The sequence below is a fragment of the Euprymna scolopes genome, chromosome 21 (genome assembly GCF_053919585.1).
Source record: "Euprymna scolopes isolate OS-2025 chromosome 21, ASM5391958v1, whole genome shotgun sequence".
NCBI lineage: Eukaryota > Metazoa > Mollusca > Cephalopoda > Sepiida > Sepiolidae > Euprymna > Euprymna scolopes.
This window is the reverse complement of record NC_136502.1, coordinates 25,639,565-25,656,936: the sequence shown is the minus strand read 5'-3', so window position 1 is coordinate 25,656,936 and position 17,372 is coordinate 25,639,565. Positions and strand designations below refer to the sequence as shown.

The 17,372-nt window shown below is 28.0% G+C and overlaps 3 protein-coding genes across 3 annotated transcripts in view; all 3 read right to left on the bottom strand.

The window, feature by feature from the left end:
- The window catches only part of LOC145242749 (protocadherin Fat 4-like), a 212,420-nt gene that overhangs the window by 91,715 nt on the left and 103,333 nt on the right, over nucleotides 1-17,372 (bottom strand). The window lies entirely within an intron of this gene.
- LOC145242912 (protocadherin beta-2-like) lies at nucleotides 894-8,557 on the bottom strand. The gene is made up of 4 exons (XM_080106024.1): nucleotides 8,382-8,557; nucleotides 4,284-6,751; nucleotides 2,961-3,111; nucleotides 894-1,792 (listed from the first exon to the last, which is right to left on the bottom strand). Exons 2-4 carry the CDS (start codon nucleotides 6,717-6,719, stop codon nucleotides 1,527-1,529), a joined length of 2,853 nt encoding a protein of 950 aa, XP_079962150.1. The 5' UTR covers nucleotides 6,720-6,751; nucleotides 8,382-8,557; the 3' UTR covers nucleotides 894-1,526.
- LOC145242900 (protocadherin beta-2-like) lies at nucleotides 9,336-17,164 on the bottom strand. The gene is made up of 4 exons (XM_080106012.1): nucleotides 16,929-17,164; nucleotides 12,608-15,106; nucleotides 11,953-12,115; nucleotides 9,336-9,628 (listed from the first exon to the last, which is right to left on the bottom strand). The coding sequence occupies exons 2-4, from the start codon at nucleotides 15,059-15,061 to the stop codon at nucleotides 9,363-9,365; spliced, it is 2,883 nt and encodes a 960-aa protein (XP_079962138.1). The 5' UTR covers nucleotides 15,062-15,106; nucleotides 16,929-17,164; the 3' UTR covers nucleotides 9,336-9,362.

Genomic DNA, 17,372 nt, shown 5'->3' with positions numbered 1-17,372 from the left:
TTTCATATATATATTTTAAAATGTTTTTTATCAATTTACATCTTAAAGCAATGTTTAAAATATTATTTATAAAATACAATTTCTGACTTCTATTAGAAGGCTAAACATTTTTCTTACAATTATAAATGAAATTTTATGTGAATTTTACATTATATCTAGAATTAAATTATATTTAATATTGCTTCAAAGCATAAACCATATTAAAAAAATCGATATATTAGAAATGTATTTTCCATCATGTTTGTTTATCTAACAGTTCTTTTTTTTTTTTTTTTTACATGGTGATCACCACTTATCAAGGCCCAGAAGCCACTCGGAATAAGGGTTAATGTGTGTACAGTAATCAATGGGATAGTATTGTAGTAATTGTTAGTATTGGAGATTTGATAAAGTGTGGTGGTTCATCAGGAATTTGTTTATGTTGAACTTCACTATTAATAACAAACTGTCTACAAATATTTAGAAGTATAAAGAAAATAATATTAAAATATGCAGTTTATAAATTTATAAATTCACACTCTTTAAATCAAAATTTTCTTATATCAAATGTTTAGCAAGATGGAAAATTACAGTACTGGGAAGTATAGACTAGAATGCATTTTCCTATATGTCGTTGACATCCAAACAAAAAACAGAATGATTAAATGTACTTACCTTTGTAGCAAAGAATGATTGTCTAATTAAAATACAATGGAATTGATGCTGTTACTATATCTTATGCAGCAATTGTTTAAAAGAAAATCATTCAGTCAGGGATCCATCCTTTATGTTTAGTTGAGACAGTAAGTAGGAATCCTAGTGAATGTGATGTATGTACAATGGCTGCTACTATAAACGACAACTACTATTCATCATAAAGAAAACAAAGCCAACATAATTAATTTTAATTATTCTTTTTTTTTTTCATAAAATTCTCCTAAATGCATAAATATTTGGAAATAAATGTGTATTTAATTATAAATTTTAAAAATAAATGAAATTCATTTTTAATTCCCAAAATGCATTGTGTCAATTCAATCCTTTGTTCCTTGCTGCCTGCTTTCTTCTTTCTCCTTCTCTAAAACATGGTGGCTCTCTATAGCATAAAAGCATCTTCATCTGTAATTAATGTAAGTATAAAATAGTCTGTGCAATTATCAACAGTATACAAAATACATCTTCAGCTGACAGAAAAATCATACTTGGGTCTGTTTTGGGAATTTTTGTCAATACCATAAGATTAATGCAGCTATTCATTTTAAATGCCTGTCACTTTTATAACTATTCTTTGTTTTTAAGAAACGAAAATCGTTTTATGAAAAAAATGTAAGTTGTTGTATTTAAGATAATCATTTGATGTATAAAATATGACATTTTTTTCTAAAAATGATATTTTATTTAATCCTATTCTTTTGATTTAATTTTTGAGAAAAGTATATTTTTAATATTTGAAAAAAAAATTGCAAATAAATTAATTTTTCTTCATGTTAAATAACACTTTAAAAGAATTAAATAATTATTGAAGTATAATGTATAAACTGCAGCAATTACTGTGGTACTGGGGGTAAAGGTCTTGGGTTTCTATAAAGATTTCCCACTGACTGCTGACTTATATCAGAAGAATTACTGTCCTCTGTCACAGAATCTTTAATGTCATTGTTTTGTGAAAGAGTTGGTGTATAAAATCCCCTGGCCACAATGGTTGTATCACTTGGATAGTTGACAGTCTGTCCCAATGGCCTCATCTCTGTGTCTTGTGCTGGCAACCTTCTTTCTTTTGATGGAGAATTACAATACTGGGAAGTATAAACTTCTGAAAAATAGATGCAATCAACAGTAATATCATCACAAATTATAAAATAAAAATTATTTTAGAAGTTAAATATACGTATTAAAACTTTTTTATTGCAAAAATTGATATAACAAATTAAAAATCCTATGAATTAATCTTTTTATATCTGAATTATGCTACCATGTATTAACTTTTAAAAGAAATTATGTTTAAATTTAAAGAGTGACAAATAAAAAGATTTCACATTTAAAAAACTACCAATGTTCCCATGTTGGAACTTATGAAGTACTTAAGGAATATAAATAATTTGTACAAATTTAGTGATGTGTATCTTTATTTTCACAAGTAAGTATTGATTTTTCAGGATATTTCATTAAAAACTGATTTTTGTGAACAAAATATTCATAGACCATGATCAAATTTGAGTAATATTTTTAATATCATCCGATATATCACACCGTAATATATTTTATTTTTAAACAATTTTCTAAGTATTCAAACTGTAATCATTTAAAATCTTTTTATTTTTCAAAAATACTTCATTCATTATGCAATACTTTGCTCAGAACTTAATAACATTCCCATATAGAAACATGTCCTTATTTCAAGAATGTTTTCTTGAACACAAAGACTAACATTTAAAAATACCAGCTTCTTCATCAAATGGGATTTAATAGTACCAGATTAATGTGAATGTAAAAGTTTAAAAACATATTCATAGTTCAGCCCTGAACATTGTAAAATCATTTTATGATATGTCTAAAAAGAGAAAAGAAAATTTACAAATTGGTTGACAAGAATCTTCTCCGCCTTCATTTAATTTAAAAAAAAAAAAAAATTATACGGATGGTACATATGTTTTATTAATGTGGTGTGAAAATAAAGTCTTGTAAAATTTCAAGAAAGTTCTAATTTGTATAGTGTGAACTGTCAAAACAAAAATCAAAATGTTTTTTTTTTAAATATCAGGTATGAAAAAATATCGATATATAGATGAGAAGCAAACGTTTTTTGGAAATTAAATTATTATTTCAAATAAGATTTTTAAAAGGTGTGTTTCAGTTTACACTATTGCATTTCTTAATTCAATTAATAATAAAATCAAAAAATTAAATGCTGAAAGTTTATGAAACAGGAAAAATAAAAATCAATTAAAAAACAGAGAGAAAAGCATCATTTTATTACTTACCTCCAACTTCATAGTCCTGTTTAAGGTTGGCCCCTTTTCTGCTATTTTTACAATCAGCACTTGTCAATTTTGGGGAAGGATGATTGAGATATTCTTGAGAACTTGTTTGGTAAGTTTTACTTCTTGAGTTCAGTTCCAAAGAGTGAATTGGCTAAAAAGAAATGATATAACTTTAAATTCACTTTTGTAATTATATGAATATTAAAACTTTCAAATGTCTTCTTGTGAATTTTGTAGATGAGAAATTCTATTTTACATTATATGTATTCATACTAGAAGTGTTCTTATCATAGTTATAATCACAATGTTTCAGCTGTTTTACCGTATATGACCTAGTTTAATATCCGTTATAGATGCTAACCTTCTAAATAATGTCATGTGTAGCTCAAACATTATTTTGCTAAACATGCTACGAAGGCATTGAGAATTGCAGCTTTGTGACAGACTAGTGTTTTGTCGCACAAATATTTAGGCCATCTGTTGTGTTTAGTACTACAAAAAAACTGAAGATAATTTCCAGTTCTATAATTTTTCAGATTTGAAAAGAACCTTTACTGACATAAATATTTTATATATCATTTTTGTGGGAACCATTTCTTCAATACCATTTTTACATAAATTCCTTTTTATATAGATTTATATATTTTTTATTTAGGTATAGAGATTTTAGTTTTACTAGTAGTTTAAAAACCATAAATATTTATCATTTTATCATTAGTATAAGCAATAGAAAAGTAAGTTTTAAACAAAAAAAAGATTGAAAGAAGCATTTTTGGAATTTGAAATTAGGCTAAAAAAAATTCTGATACCTAAAATAACCTGATTCTTAATTCTGATTAATTTTTCCAACATAAAGACAGTAAGTACAATTTTATTATGTAAATTCTGGTTAAGCAAGAGGAAACAATACATATATGAGTAGTAGGAGAAGGATTTAAAGGACAATTAAAATTCTAATACAGTAACCAATTAAAAGTGAAGACACTGAGGATTTTAATATTGTACTGATTCTAAAATACTTTCAATTTATAAATAAATACAAAAACGAGATCAATTTTTTTTAAATTATAATGCATCAAGTAAAAGTTAAATACAGATAGTACAAAAATGAACTGAAGAAATTTAAAAATGTATTAATGAAAAAGGAAGAACAAAAATTTATAAACTTAAGAATACAGATTTAATTTTATAATAAAATATTTAATTAGAATATGTACGATAAAAGTACTATAAATATTATTAAAATTCTAGCATTTATTTATATGAATAGATAAATTTACAATTGTTAATATGAAATATAATTGTACAAATAGAAGGTACTACCTGGTGAGAATCTTGAAGCTGTGTTTGATTCTGAGGTAAAGAAGCTGATCTCTGTTGCTGACTGGGAAGCTTTTCTAGAGGATGGGATTCTCTGCTGGTTTGGTTTATGTGTGCATTTCTTGTTTTGTCTGTTTGGCCTTTGTTTACATTGACAGCAGTTGGCCAAGATATTCCCTGCTTTGAAGGACACATCAAATGTCTCTGATCACTCATATATCTGCCACTTGGACCAACAACACCTACATTAGCTGGTGCCATTGCATGGGCATATGTGACATTTCTCTGATCATTACAGCGAATGATACACACCGAGATTGAAGCAGTAATGATGACTGCTACAGTCACTGCTACAACCGTAATAATAATAACTGATGTAAGATCAACTTTATCTTCAGTGATTGTATGAACGGCACTTAGCATTTCTGATGTCTTGTTGCTTACAGTCACAGTGAAAAACATACTAGTTGTTGCTGATAGAACTGGACTACCACTATCCTTGACAACAAACACTAGCTCATAGGAACCAGCGTCTTGTTGCGCAAGTGCCCGATTGAAAGTTAACAAACCAGTGTACTGGTTGATGGTGAACATCTGCTTGTCATTGCCTCTGATTATTTCATATTTTAGAAATGCATTCTCTTGACTATCTCCATCAGCTGCCTTTACACAAGTGATGTTCTTTGAATGATGCCGGTAATATACAACATCCATGTTATAAGGATTGACACTGGGAAATGTAAAATACGGAGCATTATCATTTTTATCAGTCACTTCAACAATGACGTTGACTGTATTATTGAGAGATGGGATTCCATTATCTTTCACAAATACTTGAAACTTGTAAATGTTTTGAAACTCATGATCCAGTGACATAATAGCTGAAATCATGCCATCATCTTTGATTTTGAAAGGTAAAAACTGTTTGTTATTTGTGAGCAGAGAATAGGTGAGTTTCCCTCCAACTCCCAGGTCTGGGTCTGTTGCATTGATGAAGCCAACAGAAAATCTCGACTTCTCATTCTCTTCAATCAAGAACTTAAATGTCTCCATAGAGAACTGTGGCCTTACATCATTCACATCGGTGACTTTGATGGAGAACTTACTCTTACTTTGCAGTGGAGGAGATCCTTTATCTTGACAGCTGATGATAATTTCATGCTTTGCCTCTCTTTCTCTATCCAATGCTTTTTTCACAATTACTTGGTATTTTTTAGTGTCGAGACTTTGTAGTTTAAATTTATCATAATGCAGATTGCAACTCACTTCTCCATTTTGTCCAACATCATGATCAGTCACTTTTACATATGCAATGGAACTTCCCACCTCAATATTTTCAGAAACAGATGTTGAATCTTTTCCAGATGCTGCCAAAAATTTTAAGTGAATTGTTGGTGGATTATTTTGATTATTAACAACATTTACAATGATCATTGATTTAGCTGTTAAGGGAGGATTGCCACCATCAGTAGCCTCCACAAATAAGTTATAAGTCAGCATGTTACTCAATGTAAATTTCTTTTCTAAGAAAATCTGTCCAGTTTGTTGATTTAATTTAAAATGACTTTTCGCAACATCAGATGTTTTTGTACTGAAATGATAAGTGACTCTTCCATTTTTTCCAGAATCTAAATCTGTGGCAGATAAAGTTGCAATAGAAGAAGTTTCACTTGGTTCATTTTTGATTGTGACATTATAAAGATTTTGTGAGAAAACAGGAGGATTATCATTCACATCTGCAACTGAAATGTGAACATCTAAAATACTTTGTTTAGAAGGAGATCCACCATCTTTAGCAATGACTTTTACCATGTAGCTTTCTTTCACTTCTCTGTCCAATCTTTCTTTCAGAATAATATAGAGATCAGCAGTTTGATCAATATTTTTGGAAACGGACAAATCAAATGGTTCATCTTTATATTTCTTTAGTTCATAAGTAATCTGAGAATTGATAATTCCAATATCTTTGTCAACAGCATTAGGAATTGATATTTTTGTTCCTGTGATATCTCCCTCAGAAAATTTTATGTTCACTTGTTTATCAGGAAATTCTGGTTGATGATCATTAATGTCTTGTATTATTACTTTTACTTCAAGTATTTTCATAATCCTTTTAGATTTTTGAACAGCAACATCAACCATTAGAAAACATTCTTTGTAGAATGTGCACAATGACTCTGCATCCAATGTTTGTGCTGTATAAAGTTTTCCTGTATTTTTAGAAATCCGGAATAATGGAGAGCTGCTTGTTCCATCCTGTTCCATAAGACTGAATGCAATGAGATTTTGATCTTGTATGGCCACATCATCCATCACATTAGAATCGGCAGCAATGTCTCCAAGGTAAGTGCCAGGACTTTTCCCTTCTTCAACTTTCACTGTCAGATCCGCAGTAAATACAATATGCAAAATAGAGAATAGAATTCCTATGTGTATCATGTTTTTGATTTCAGGTCATTCAGTGCGTTTATCTGAAATATAAGAAAATAACTTATATTATTAAACTAATAAATACTCCTTCTCATTGATTAAATGTTGCATCCCTCTGCCTGTTTTAGAAGTATTTAAATGGTAGATACTCCGAAAAACTACAAACCCTTGTACCCCCTCGACTTAAATACACTCAACAAATCTGACAAGCAGCAAAGCACCACCTCTATATAGTACAGATCCCCAGATGTCAGAAAGCCTTCTACTCTAATAGTTTCTTCCCTAGAATTTCTTTCTGGGTTTCTGCTTCTCCAACTGTACTGACATGCAGAAGTTTGTGTGTAATGTAAACGGACATCTTGCTGCTCATCTCCCTACATAGTATCCCTACAATTTCTGTCCAAGATAGTAACCCTACATCAAATTGATACTGTTTGTGGTGAAAATGCAATTTAAAAAAAAACAAAAACATTTTTTTTTAGATTTATTTAAATTAAAACAAATATATTCATGGAATTATTTTACATAAGATATTCATTTAAATGTTATTACTATTATTTTATTTCAGACAATATGTAAATAAGCTTACAATCTATCTTTATGAACTATATTTGTATACAAACTTTTCACTCTGTAATATTTATTTGTAATTAATGGAGAAGTGTTAAATGCATAGAAATCATAAAACATTTAAAAATATGAATATTTTTTAATATTGTCCTTGACATAAACAACATATTTATTGATTTAAACATGATTTTAATAATATTATAATTGGAAAATTTATTTCTAAAAATTTCATTTGTGATATTTTTACAAGCTTTTGATTTTACAAATTTAATTTTTGTGTGTGTAACATTTATCACATAGTTCTTTTTTTCTTTTTTTTTCTAATTTTTGCAATAATTTTTTTATAGGTTTGGTTTTCAACTGAAGGAAAATATTGATTTCAAATATAATGAAATGTAACTTACATTAAAAAATGAATTTTAAAAACAAGTTTATATAAAGATAAATAAATACATTGGAAACTTTATTTATTATACATCAACCATTTAACTGTAAAAGAAAGTTCATATCAATCTTTAACTAAAATTATGTCATAATATTTAAAAATGTTATATATTTTAAAATTATTTTAATATCAATGATTGAAAATTATTATAATAGTAATGTCACTATTTTATTATAGCATGCTAAATTTGATTTCTATAAAAGAGCTTGTTATCTATATAACTAAATACTAGAGAGTATTTCCTAATTAAAAAATAGATTATTTTTAAAAACTCAATCATATTCATCTCATAATCTTGCTGTTATACTTGCTTGAAAATACAAACAAAAAAAGCAATTTAATTTTGGTGTTATATAAAAATAAAATAGGGTATCACCAGAAAATAAAAACAGAAATAAACAATGGACAATACATTCCTATGAAAACAGCCAGTAGATTTACATTTAAATATTTGATAAATTATTTGGAATCTTCTAGGGTTTTTAATGTTTTTGTTTTTTTTATAAACAAGAAAACCAACACATTTTGACATAATAAGCCTAAAGAAAACGTTTCTAAACCTGAGATCTGAATCCTTCTGTCATGTTGCTTTGTGTCTATATTGAAATATTTCGCAACATTTTAATTAGAAAAAGTGAAAATTACAGTTTACTTACCTTTGTTAGTAAAATTGTATCATTTTCAGTTACATTTTCATTTTGGTTTCTGCAGCTGTTTTCTGAGAATATTATTCAAAGTAAAAGTGTCCAGTTTTTTTGATTAAGCTAAGAAAGATGATAGAAGTCCTATTGAATGTGGTGAGTGCTTAATGGCTGCTACAATTGATAATGTCTACTACTCATCATAGAGAAATTAAATCTATATCTCATTATTTTATATTTTTTTTTAGAAAATTGATTCAAAAGTTAATATAATACTTTTAAATGAGAGATAAAAATCATTTCTTAAATAAAAACTATATTTAAAAAAAAATCATATGTAACTCCCAAAATGCAATTCGGATTATTCACTCCTTTGTTCTTTTCAGTTTTCTTTCTTCTCTCATTCCCAGCAACACAATGAGGAGCTTCTTTGGTTAATCAAATTAATGTTTCTCCCATGTAAGTATATAAATATTTAGCATTTTTAAATACATATATATATATATATACATATATATATATATATATATATATGAAATTAAAATTCCAAATGCTATAATTTATTTTTAATGGTTTAAATAGAATGAACATGCTTCTTAAACAATGCAGTTACTAATGTATTTTAGATTATCCTTTGTTTCAATAAGCATGACTGAATTGTTTAAAAAATGAATGAAATATTGGATTTTTCTGCTTTTGGATAACTATTGAATCAGAATAATTTATTAAAATGATTTCATTTAAATTTACAGTATGAAGCAGTCTTTTCATTTTTAATTTATTTCTACTATATCTTATTTAATAAGCTAATAGTGACATTATAAAAAGAAATCATTTGTGACTATTACATATATACATATATATATATATATATGAATAAAAAATGAATATATATATATATATATATATATATATATATATATATATATATATATATATCTTCATACAGTTATATTTTTACAAGTTAGTATTAATACATATCAGACATTTAAAACTTTACTGCGGTACTGGTGGTAAGGGTCTTGGATTTCTATAAATATTTCCTGTTGATGGGAGACTTGTGTCAGAAGAGTTACTATCCTCTGTCACAGACTCTTTGTTGTCATTGTTTTGTGTAAAACTTGGTGTGTAGAATCCTCTAGCCACAATGGTTGTATCACTTGGGTAGTTGACAGTCTGTCCCAATGGTCTCATCTCTGTCTCTTGTGATGATTGTCCTCTTCGTTTTGATGGAGAATTGCAGTACTGGGAAGTGTAAAGTTCTGAAATATATAAATGAAAAGTAAACAACTAATTCTAATGTATTATATCTTATGTTAAATATAATCATAAATTCATAAACTATTCTTATTACTCAAAATATGAGAGAAAATGAAATAGGACTTTAGCCATATTTCAATGTCAATAAAAAAAAAACTTAATTTTAGCAAGTTTTTTCAGTAACTTGAATTATTTCAATATTATATTTTTTTATTGATCTCTATTTTATTTTCTAATTTATTCTCTCACAGTTTAGTCTGGAGAACTCCTATATGAATTCTTCCAAAGAAAATGCTTTTTACGTAATGGAAAATTCTATCTTCTAAAACAGTTTTAAAATAAGTTTTGCTTTCCATATTATCTTAATAATGAATGCAGTATTTTCATTACAATTTTTGGCTGACGTACACAAGTGAGGACCCCATAGCGAAATACGCATCGGCTCTGATGTTGTATGCAGCACGTTTCAGGGAGTGATCATTAATCTGAAAAGAAAGGAAAGAATTTTGGCATATGTGGCATTGTTTTTTTTTATTTTGGCTTGAACTTTGCGCTTTTCAGATTATTTTGTTCTTAGGTTTTTTTCGGGGGGGGGGGGGCTGGAGATTATAGTTATTTTTATTTTTCATTTTTGAATAAAAATAATTATTAAAACAAAAACAGTCATGTTCTTGTCGAGTAGTTTTGTTTTTTTTAATTCAAGAAAATAAAAGGTACTCATACACTTATTGATCCGTACTGAAATTATAGTGTTATTATTTAGAAAGCCATTCTTAACATGGGGATGGGAAGTGTTTTATACCTATTCTGTACTTTCACCTAACAATTTAATAAAAACAGATATTGCCCAAAAATATATCTAACAAGTGCTAATCTGGACTTGCACCAATTTTCCTGATAATAATTACCTAAAACTAACGAGCTACGTACAACATCGGAGCTGATGCGTATTTCGCTATGGGGGCCTCACTCATGTATGTCAGCCCAATTTTTTTCTTAATAACCACAGTAATAAAATAGTGAACACCCTTTTATGTAAGGATAGTATTTTAATAAAAGAATCGGGGAAAAAAATAATATGAAACTGGACATATTTTGAGAATTTGTGTAGCAGAAAAGATAACTAATTTATAATTTTTTTTTATTTAAGAATATTGTATTACAATAGAAAATTCGAGCATGAAAAAACAATATATTCTAGTAAAAAATATGATAAATTTATAACTTAAAATATTGCAGCATTCAGAATTAATTATATAATGTTATAAATCGAATTTTTTTAAAAATTCTTAATAGTGCAATATTTTAAGTCATGAATTTATTATATTTTTTACCAGAATATCTTGTCCTTTGCTTTTCCAGTTTTAACAACTAGTCCTTTACTTTTCCATGTTTAAGCTTAACCATATTACTTTTCATGCTCGCATTTTTCTATTGTAATCCATGATTTTTCCAGGCTTCCAATAAATTCACTTGTTCTTTGTTTAATTTCAATCTTATTTTTCTTGCCCCCATAAACACATATGTAATAACAATGTATGGCACTTGTCTGCTTTCAATAAAATCCCCCCAATTATCTCCCTTTCATGCTTTCATTCTCTGTTTCACTTGTTGCTTCTCTTTCTGTGACAGCAGTGAATTTGTAGCAATAGTAGTCTCTAAAGCAACATAGTTGCTGTGGAAACCAGTCATAAAAAGCGTCGCTCACCTCCTTACATATTTTTACGATTTTGAATACCAGAAAATTCATCATAACTTTTGTTTTACTGAACGAAAAAATTTTGTTTTTTTCATAATATAGCTGAGAAAGTGATCTATAAGCTGTAATAATTGTTTGAAATTTGGTAAAATAAATGAGTGAGTGGTGAAGCTTTAAAGCAGTTCTAAATGACTAAAACTGCCACTTAACCATATATTCAAACACTACTGTGTTTGAATGATTAGTTTTCTAAAAAGCAATCATTCTGTATTTAAATAAATAAAATAAATCCAACAGTTTACTTATTTAGGGACATAAATACATTCCATAATGTATGAAATATCTTATTCAAAGAAAGAATATTTAATAAAAGTATTCCCTCTTACTTTATTTTATGCAGAAAAATTGCTTAGAAAAATGATAAAAATATTTCTCTTTTTTGTTTACTAATTCACATTTTCTAGAAATAAAACTCTTGATCTTGGCTGATAATTATGTGTTCAGTTAATGATAAATTGAGAATCTTTTTAGAAAAGTAAAAAGAAAATTATTTATTCTTTTTTCTTTATAAAAATTAATATGAATTTGTGAACAAGCAAAAAATAAAGAGAATATTGTGTTAAATACCAGAATTTTCTTGATTCTGACTCAAATTGGGATTTCTTCTGCTTTGTCCACTGTCTGTTAAAGATAGTTTGGATGACGAATGGTTTCTATATTCATGTGAATTCATTTGGTGAGAATTATTATGAGGACTATTTGGAGGTATTGCATCAGACTGTATGTGGGTCTATAATAAGAAAAATAAACATCAAATGATTATTTACCAAAAAAATTACATGCAAGATAAAAACATTAAAAAGTTCTTGAAGAATTTTATCTAAAACTGAAAAACTGAATAAATGAATATTAGTTGAATAATATTAAGAATTTTCAATAATATCTTTCCTCGTGATTCTTGATGAATGTAATAAAATAAGGATAATAATGACTTTAATTCAAACTAAATATAAACATAAAAAAAAAATAAATAAATCTTTTATTATACAGATTTATTATTACTATAGTAGCAGTAGAAACTTCTGGAGTTTTTTCTTGTGTAGATTAGCAGGATTTCATTTTGGTTAAAGTATGAGACTTGTAAACTGGGTTAGCTCACTAGTGGTGATGCAGAGTAATTGTTTTGCATCATTACTTCAGCCAGGAGCCTTTCCATTTAAAACATTTTGTTTTTAAAAAAACTATTGCATGAATAAAATATTTGTTTAAAAAAAGTACTTACCCGTGATTCAATACTTGCTGAAGTCTGGTTATGAGGAAGGGAGGTTGATCTCTGTTGTTGACTGGGAAGCTTTTCTGTAGGATGAGATTCTCTGTTAGTTTGGTTTATGTGTGCATTTCTTACTTTATCTGATTGATTTTGGTTTACATTGACAGCAGTTGGCCAAGATATTCCCTGCTTTGAAGGACACATCAAATGTCTTTGATCACTCATATATCTGCCACTTGGACCAACAACACCCACATTGGCTGGTGCCATTGCATGAGCATATGTGACATTTCTCTGGTCATTACAGCGAATGATACATACCGAGATTGAAGCAGTAATGATAACAGCTACGGTCACTGCTACAACCGTAATAATAATGACTGATGTAAGATCAACTTTATCTTCAGTGATTGTATGAACGGCACTTAGCATTTCTGACGTCTTGTTGCTTACAGTCACAGTGAAAAACATACTAGTTGTTGCTGATAGAACTGGACTACCACTATCCTTGACAACAAACACTAGCTCATAGGAACCAGCATCTTGTTGCGCAAGCACCCGATTGAAAGTTAACAAACCAGTGTACTGGTTGATGGCGAACATCTGCTTGTCATTGCCTCTGATTATTTCATATTTTAGAAATGCATTCTCTTGACTATCTCCATCAGCTGCCTTTACACAAGTGATGTTCTTTGAATGATGCCGGTAATATACAACATCCATGTTATAAGGATTGACACTGGGAAATGTAAAATACGGAGCATTATCATTTTTATCAGTCACTTCAACAATGACGTTGACTGTATTATTGAGAGATGGGATTCCATTATCTTTCACAAATACTTGAAACTTGTAAATGTTTTGAAACTCATGATCTAGTGACATAATGGCTGAAATCATGCCATCATCTTTGATTTTGAAAGGTAAAAACTGTTTGTTATTTGTGAGCAGAGAATAGGTGAGTTTCCCTCCAACTCCCAAGTCTGGGTCTGTTGCATTGATGAAGCCAACAGAAAATCTCGACTTCTCATTCTCTTCAATCAAGAACTTAAATGTCTCCATAGAGAACTGTGGCCTTACATCATTCACATCGGTGACTTTGATGGAGAACTTACTCTTACTTTGCAGTGGAGGAGATCCTTTATCTTGACAGCTGATGATAATTTCATGCTTTGCCTCTCTTTCTCTATCCAATGCTTTTTTCACAATTACTTGGTATTTCTTAGTGTCGAGACTTTGTAGTTTAAATTTATCATAATGCAGATTGCAACTCACTTCTCCATTTTGTCCAACATCATGATCAGTCACTTTTACATATGCAATGGAACTTCCCACCTCAATGTTTTCAGAAACTGATGTTGAATCTTTTCCGGATGCTGACAGGAATTTTAGATGAATTGTTGGTGGGTTATTTTGTTGATTAATTACATTAACCAAAACCATTGCAAGTGAATTTAATGGTGGGATTCCTCCATCTTTAGCTTCAACATACAAATTATGTGTTAATACATTACTTAGTGTAAATTTCTTTTCTAAGAAAATCTGTCCAGTTTGTTGATTTAATTTAAAATGACTTTTAGCAACATCAGACGTTTTTGTACTGAAATGATAAGTGACTCTTCCATTTTTACCAGAATCTAAATCTGTGGCAGATAAAGTTGCAATAGAAGAAGTTTCACTTGGTTTGTTTTTTATTGTTACATTGTAGACGCTTTGAGAAAAAACAGGAGGATTATCATTGACATCAGTAACAGTAATATGTACCAAGAGAATACTTTCTTTTGGAGGAGATCCTCCATCTTTTGCAATTATTCGAATCATAAAAGAATCTTTCACTTCTCGGTCAAGTCTTTTTTCTAATGTTATACTAAGGTCTGATGTTCCATCAACCTTTTTAGATATTGACAATTGAAATGGTTCTTCCTTCAGTTTTTTTAAAGAATATGTAATAAGGGAATTCTTCTGACTTACATCTTTATCAATGGCGTTTGGAATCGATAATTTTGTCCCTTTTGCATCCCTTTCAGAAAATTCAATGTTAACTTGTTTGTCAGGAAATTCTGGTTGATGATCATTCACATCTTGTACATTAACTTTTACTTCTAATATCTTCATTATTCTTTTAGATTTCTGTACAGCAACATCAACCATCACAAAACATTCTTTGTTGGAAGTACATAGTGACTCGGCATCCAATGTTTGTGCTGTATAAAGTTTTCCTGTATTTTTAGAAATCCGGAATAATGGAGAGCTGCTTGTTCCATCCTGTTCCATAAGACTGAATGCAATGAGATTTTGATCTTGTATGGCCACATCATCCATCACATTAGAATCGGCAGCAATGTCTCCAAGGTAAGTGCCAGGACTTTTGCCTTCTTCTACTTTAAATGTCAGATCTGCACCTTTAGATATGGCCAGAATAAGGAATAATACATAAATGGATAATGACATCTCTGTGATAAACATTTTTTACTTTTATTGTTTTTGAATATCCAAGATGATTTTACTGTCCTGAAATATAAAGACATTGAGATTATTCATTAACTAACATTTTAAATGTGGCAACAAATTTATTAGGAAAACCTTTAAAATATTTACTTTTATTTTGTGAGACACTACCTTTTAAATCTAAAATAAAAACTAGAAAAACATTTTGGTAAACTTAGCTCTATATTATTTAATTATTGATGAATCTAAAAGGCTGCTACCATTTGAACAAAACTTACACTGTTAACTGAAAAATCGTTTTAAAGTTGATGTACAATGAAAAGTATTTTTTTAATGTTTAATTCTTAAAATAGTAACTTTTTTAATATTTTAAATGCAAATAATACTGAAACATTAAAAAGAATCTTCATTGCCATAAAATATTTTCATATATATGATTATTCATGAAAAATATTGTTACTGATTTAGGAAGCAAATAGATTGAAAAAAAAAAAACAACAATATTATTCATGAAAATTACTGTAAAACTTAACAGATGTTCAAAATAATAATTATCAATTAAGAAAAAACTAAATCTACTGACAACTTCTATGAAAATCATTTACCACTATAATGAATTAATTCTATGAAATCCTATTGTTGTTTAAAATGAATCATGTTATGGAATATTTTTGAGTAAATGAACATTGTAAATGTTAACAGTAAATTGAACAGAAGTAAATTATTTTGATAATGATTTAGTCAGTAAAAATTTCTTAAAAAGATAAAATTTCGATTTAGATATATTCATATTTCATTGTCAGAATGAAGACATTGATAACAGTAGATCTTAGTGTTATAATTAAATTACTAAAAAAATATGGAAAAAATTAATTACAATTTCAATTGTATATAACAATGGTTTATTCATCCAATATTATATATAAAAAAATAGTCAGGAATGTCTTTTTTAAAGTAATCATTAAGAGAACAATGTTCTTATATTTAACAGTTTCAAATAATTTGTATCAGTATTATAAAAAAAGAAGTGTATGATTATGCTTTCTTCATGTGACAATGAAATATAGTTTTCAATAAAATTTCCAACCAACTAAATCTGTTCATCAAATCAGACACTGAAAAACACTGATTCTTACCACAAACATATACAACCAGTAGTTCATTTAAAATAGTTAATCATAATATTTTATCATAATTTCCAAAGAACTTCAGTTTCTAGATCATCCAAACATGCTTATTAATGGAAATAGATAATTTTTTTCTTAATTCATGATTTTTAAGAAAATAAATGTAGAAAAAAATCAGATGTTTCATCTAATTCATGCATATAATTTATCAACAAAAGTAAATGGCATAGGAGAAACCAACATTTTAATAGAAAGAAAAATTGCTCTTAATTTAGTACTATAACTAAATTGTATGTTATAATATCTTTTCAGATATTTATATTTATAATAACAAAATATTGTTGATCGTTGTACAAATGCAATCATATTTCATCATAAATCTCATTAAGCCATTAACTTAATTATTTTGATAGAAAATCATGATTTAAATAAATATCTTTTCGCAGCAAAACAACAATGTAAACATTTAAATATATTGTATATATGTGTGTGCTACCATTCTCTCTTCATATACTTACCAATTAATACAATTATTTTAATTAAATATTTGTATTTACATGTTTTTTATTTTTATACATACTTTTTTAATCAACAAAAACTTATACTAGCTTAGTTTACACTCATGAGAATCAATGCAAAATGCAAAAAAATAAAATAAGTTGCTTGTCAATTGAAATGCACAACAAAACATGAAATCTCATCTTTTATGTCGTCAATCATTTAGACAAAAAGAACGCAAATATGGTTTATTGTCTTACCTTCTTTTCAGAAAAATTTGAGGATTATGAAGAAAGATGGAAAATTACATCCTTATTAACAATTCTGCAAGTGTACATTTGCCAAAATCATATTCATAAAAATGTTTCTGTTGTAAGATGTAATACAGCAGTCCTAATGAGTGTGTTGTGTTTCTAATGGCTGCTACATTCCATAATGGCTATTATTCATCATGAAAAAATTAGATTGATTTTGTTTTATTTTTTTAAAGGAATATGAATAAATATCATTGTATTTTGAAATATATAAATATGTATATATAAAACATAAAAATAATCTTAAAACAAAACAAAAATGTTTAACTCCCAAAATGCAATGTCTGAATTTAGCCCTTTGTTCTTTACAGACTGCTTTCTTCTTTCACTCCATGAACAGGACCAGAAGGTTGCATCCTTTATTGTGATGAAAAAAAGTTCAGTGTAAGT

Coding starts and splice junctions, on each gene's coding strand:
- LOC145242900 (XM_080106012.1), bottom strand. CDS start 15,061: ATGTTTATCACAGAGATGTCATTATCCATTTATGTATTATTCCTTATT. Junction 12,116..12,607: donor CAGCAAGTATTGAATCACGG/GTAAGTACTTTT, acceptor TTCTTATTATAG/ACCCACATACAGTCTGATGC. Junction 9,629..11,952: donor TCAGAATCAAGAAAATTCTG/GTATTTAACACA, acceptor TATATATTTCAG/AACTTTACACTTCCCAGTAC.
- LOC145242912 (XM_080106024.1), bottom strand. CDS start 6,719: ATGATACACATAGGAATTCTATTCTCTATTTTGCATATTGTATTTACT. Junction 3,112..4,283: donor AGCTTCAAGATTCTCACCAG/GTAGTACCTTCT, acceptor ATTTCTTTTTAG/CCAATTCACTCTTTGGAACT. Junction 1,793..2,960: donor ACAGGACTATGAAGTTGGAG/GTAAGTAATAAA, acceptor TCTATTTTTCAG/AAGTTTATACTTCCCAGTAT.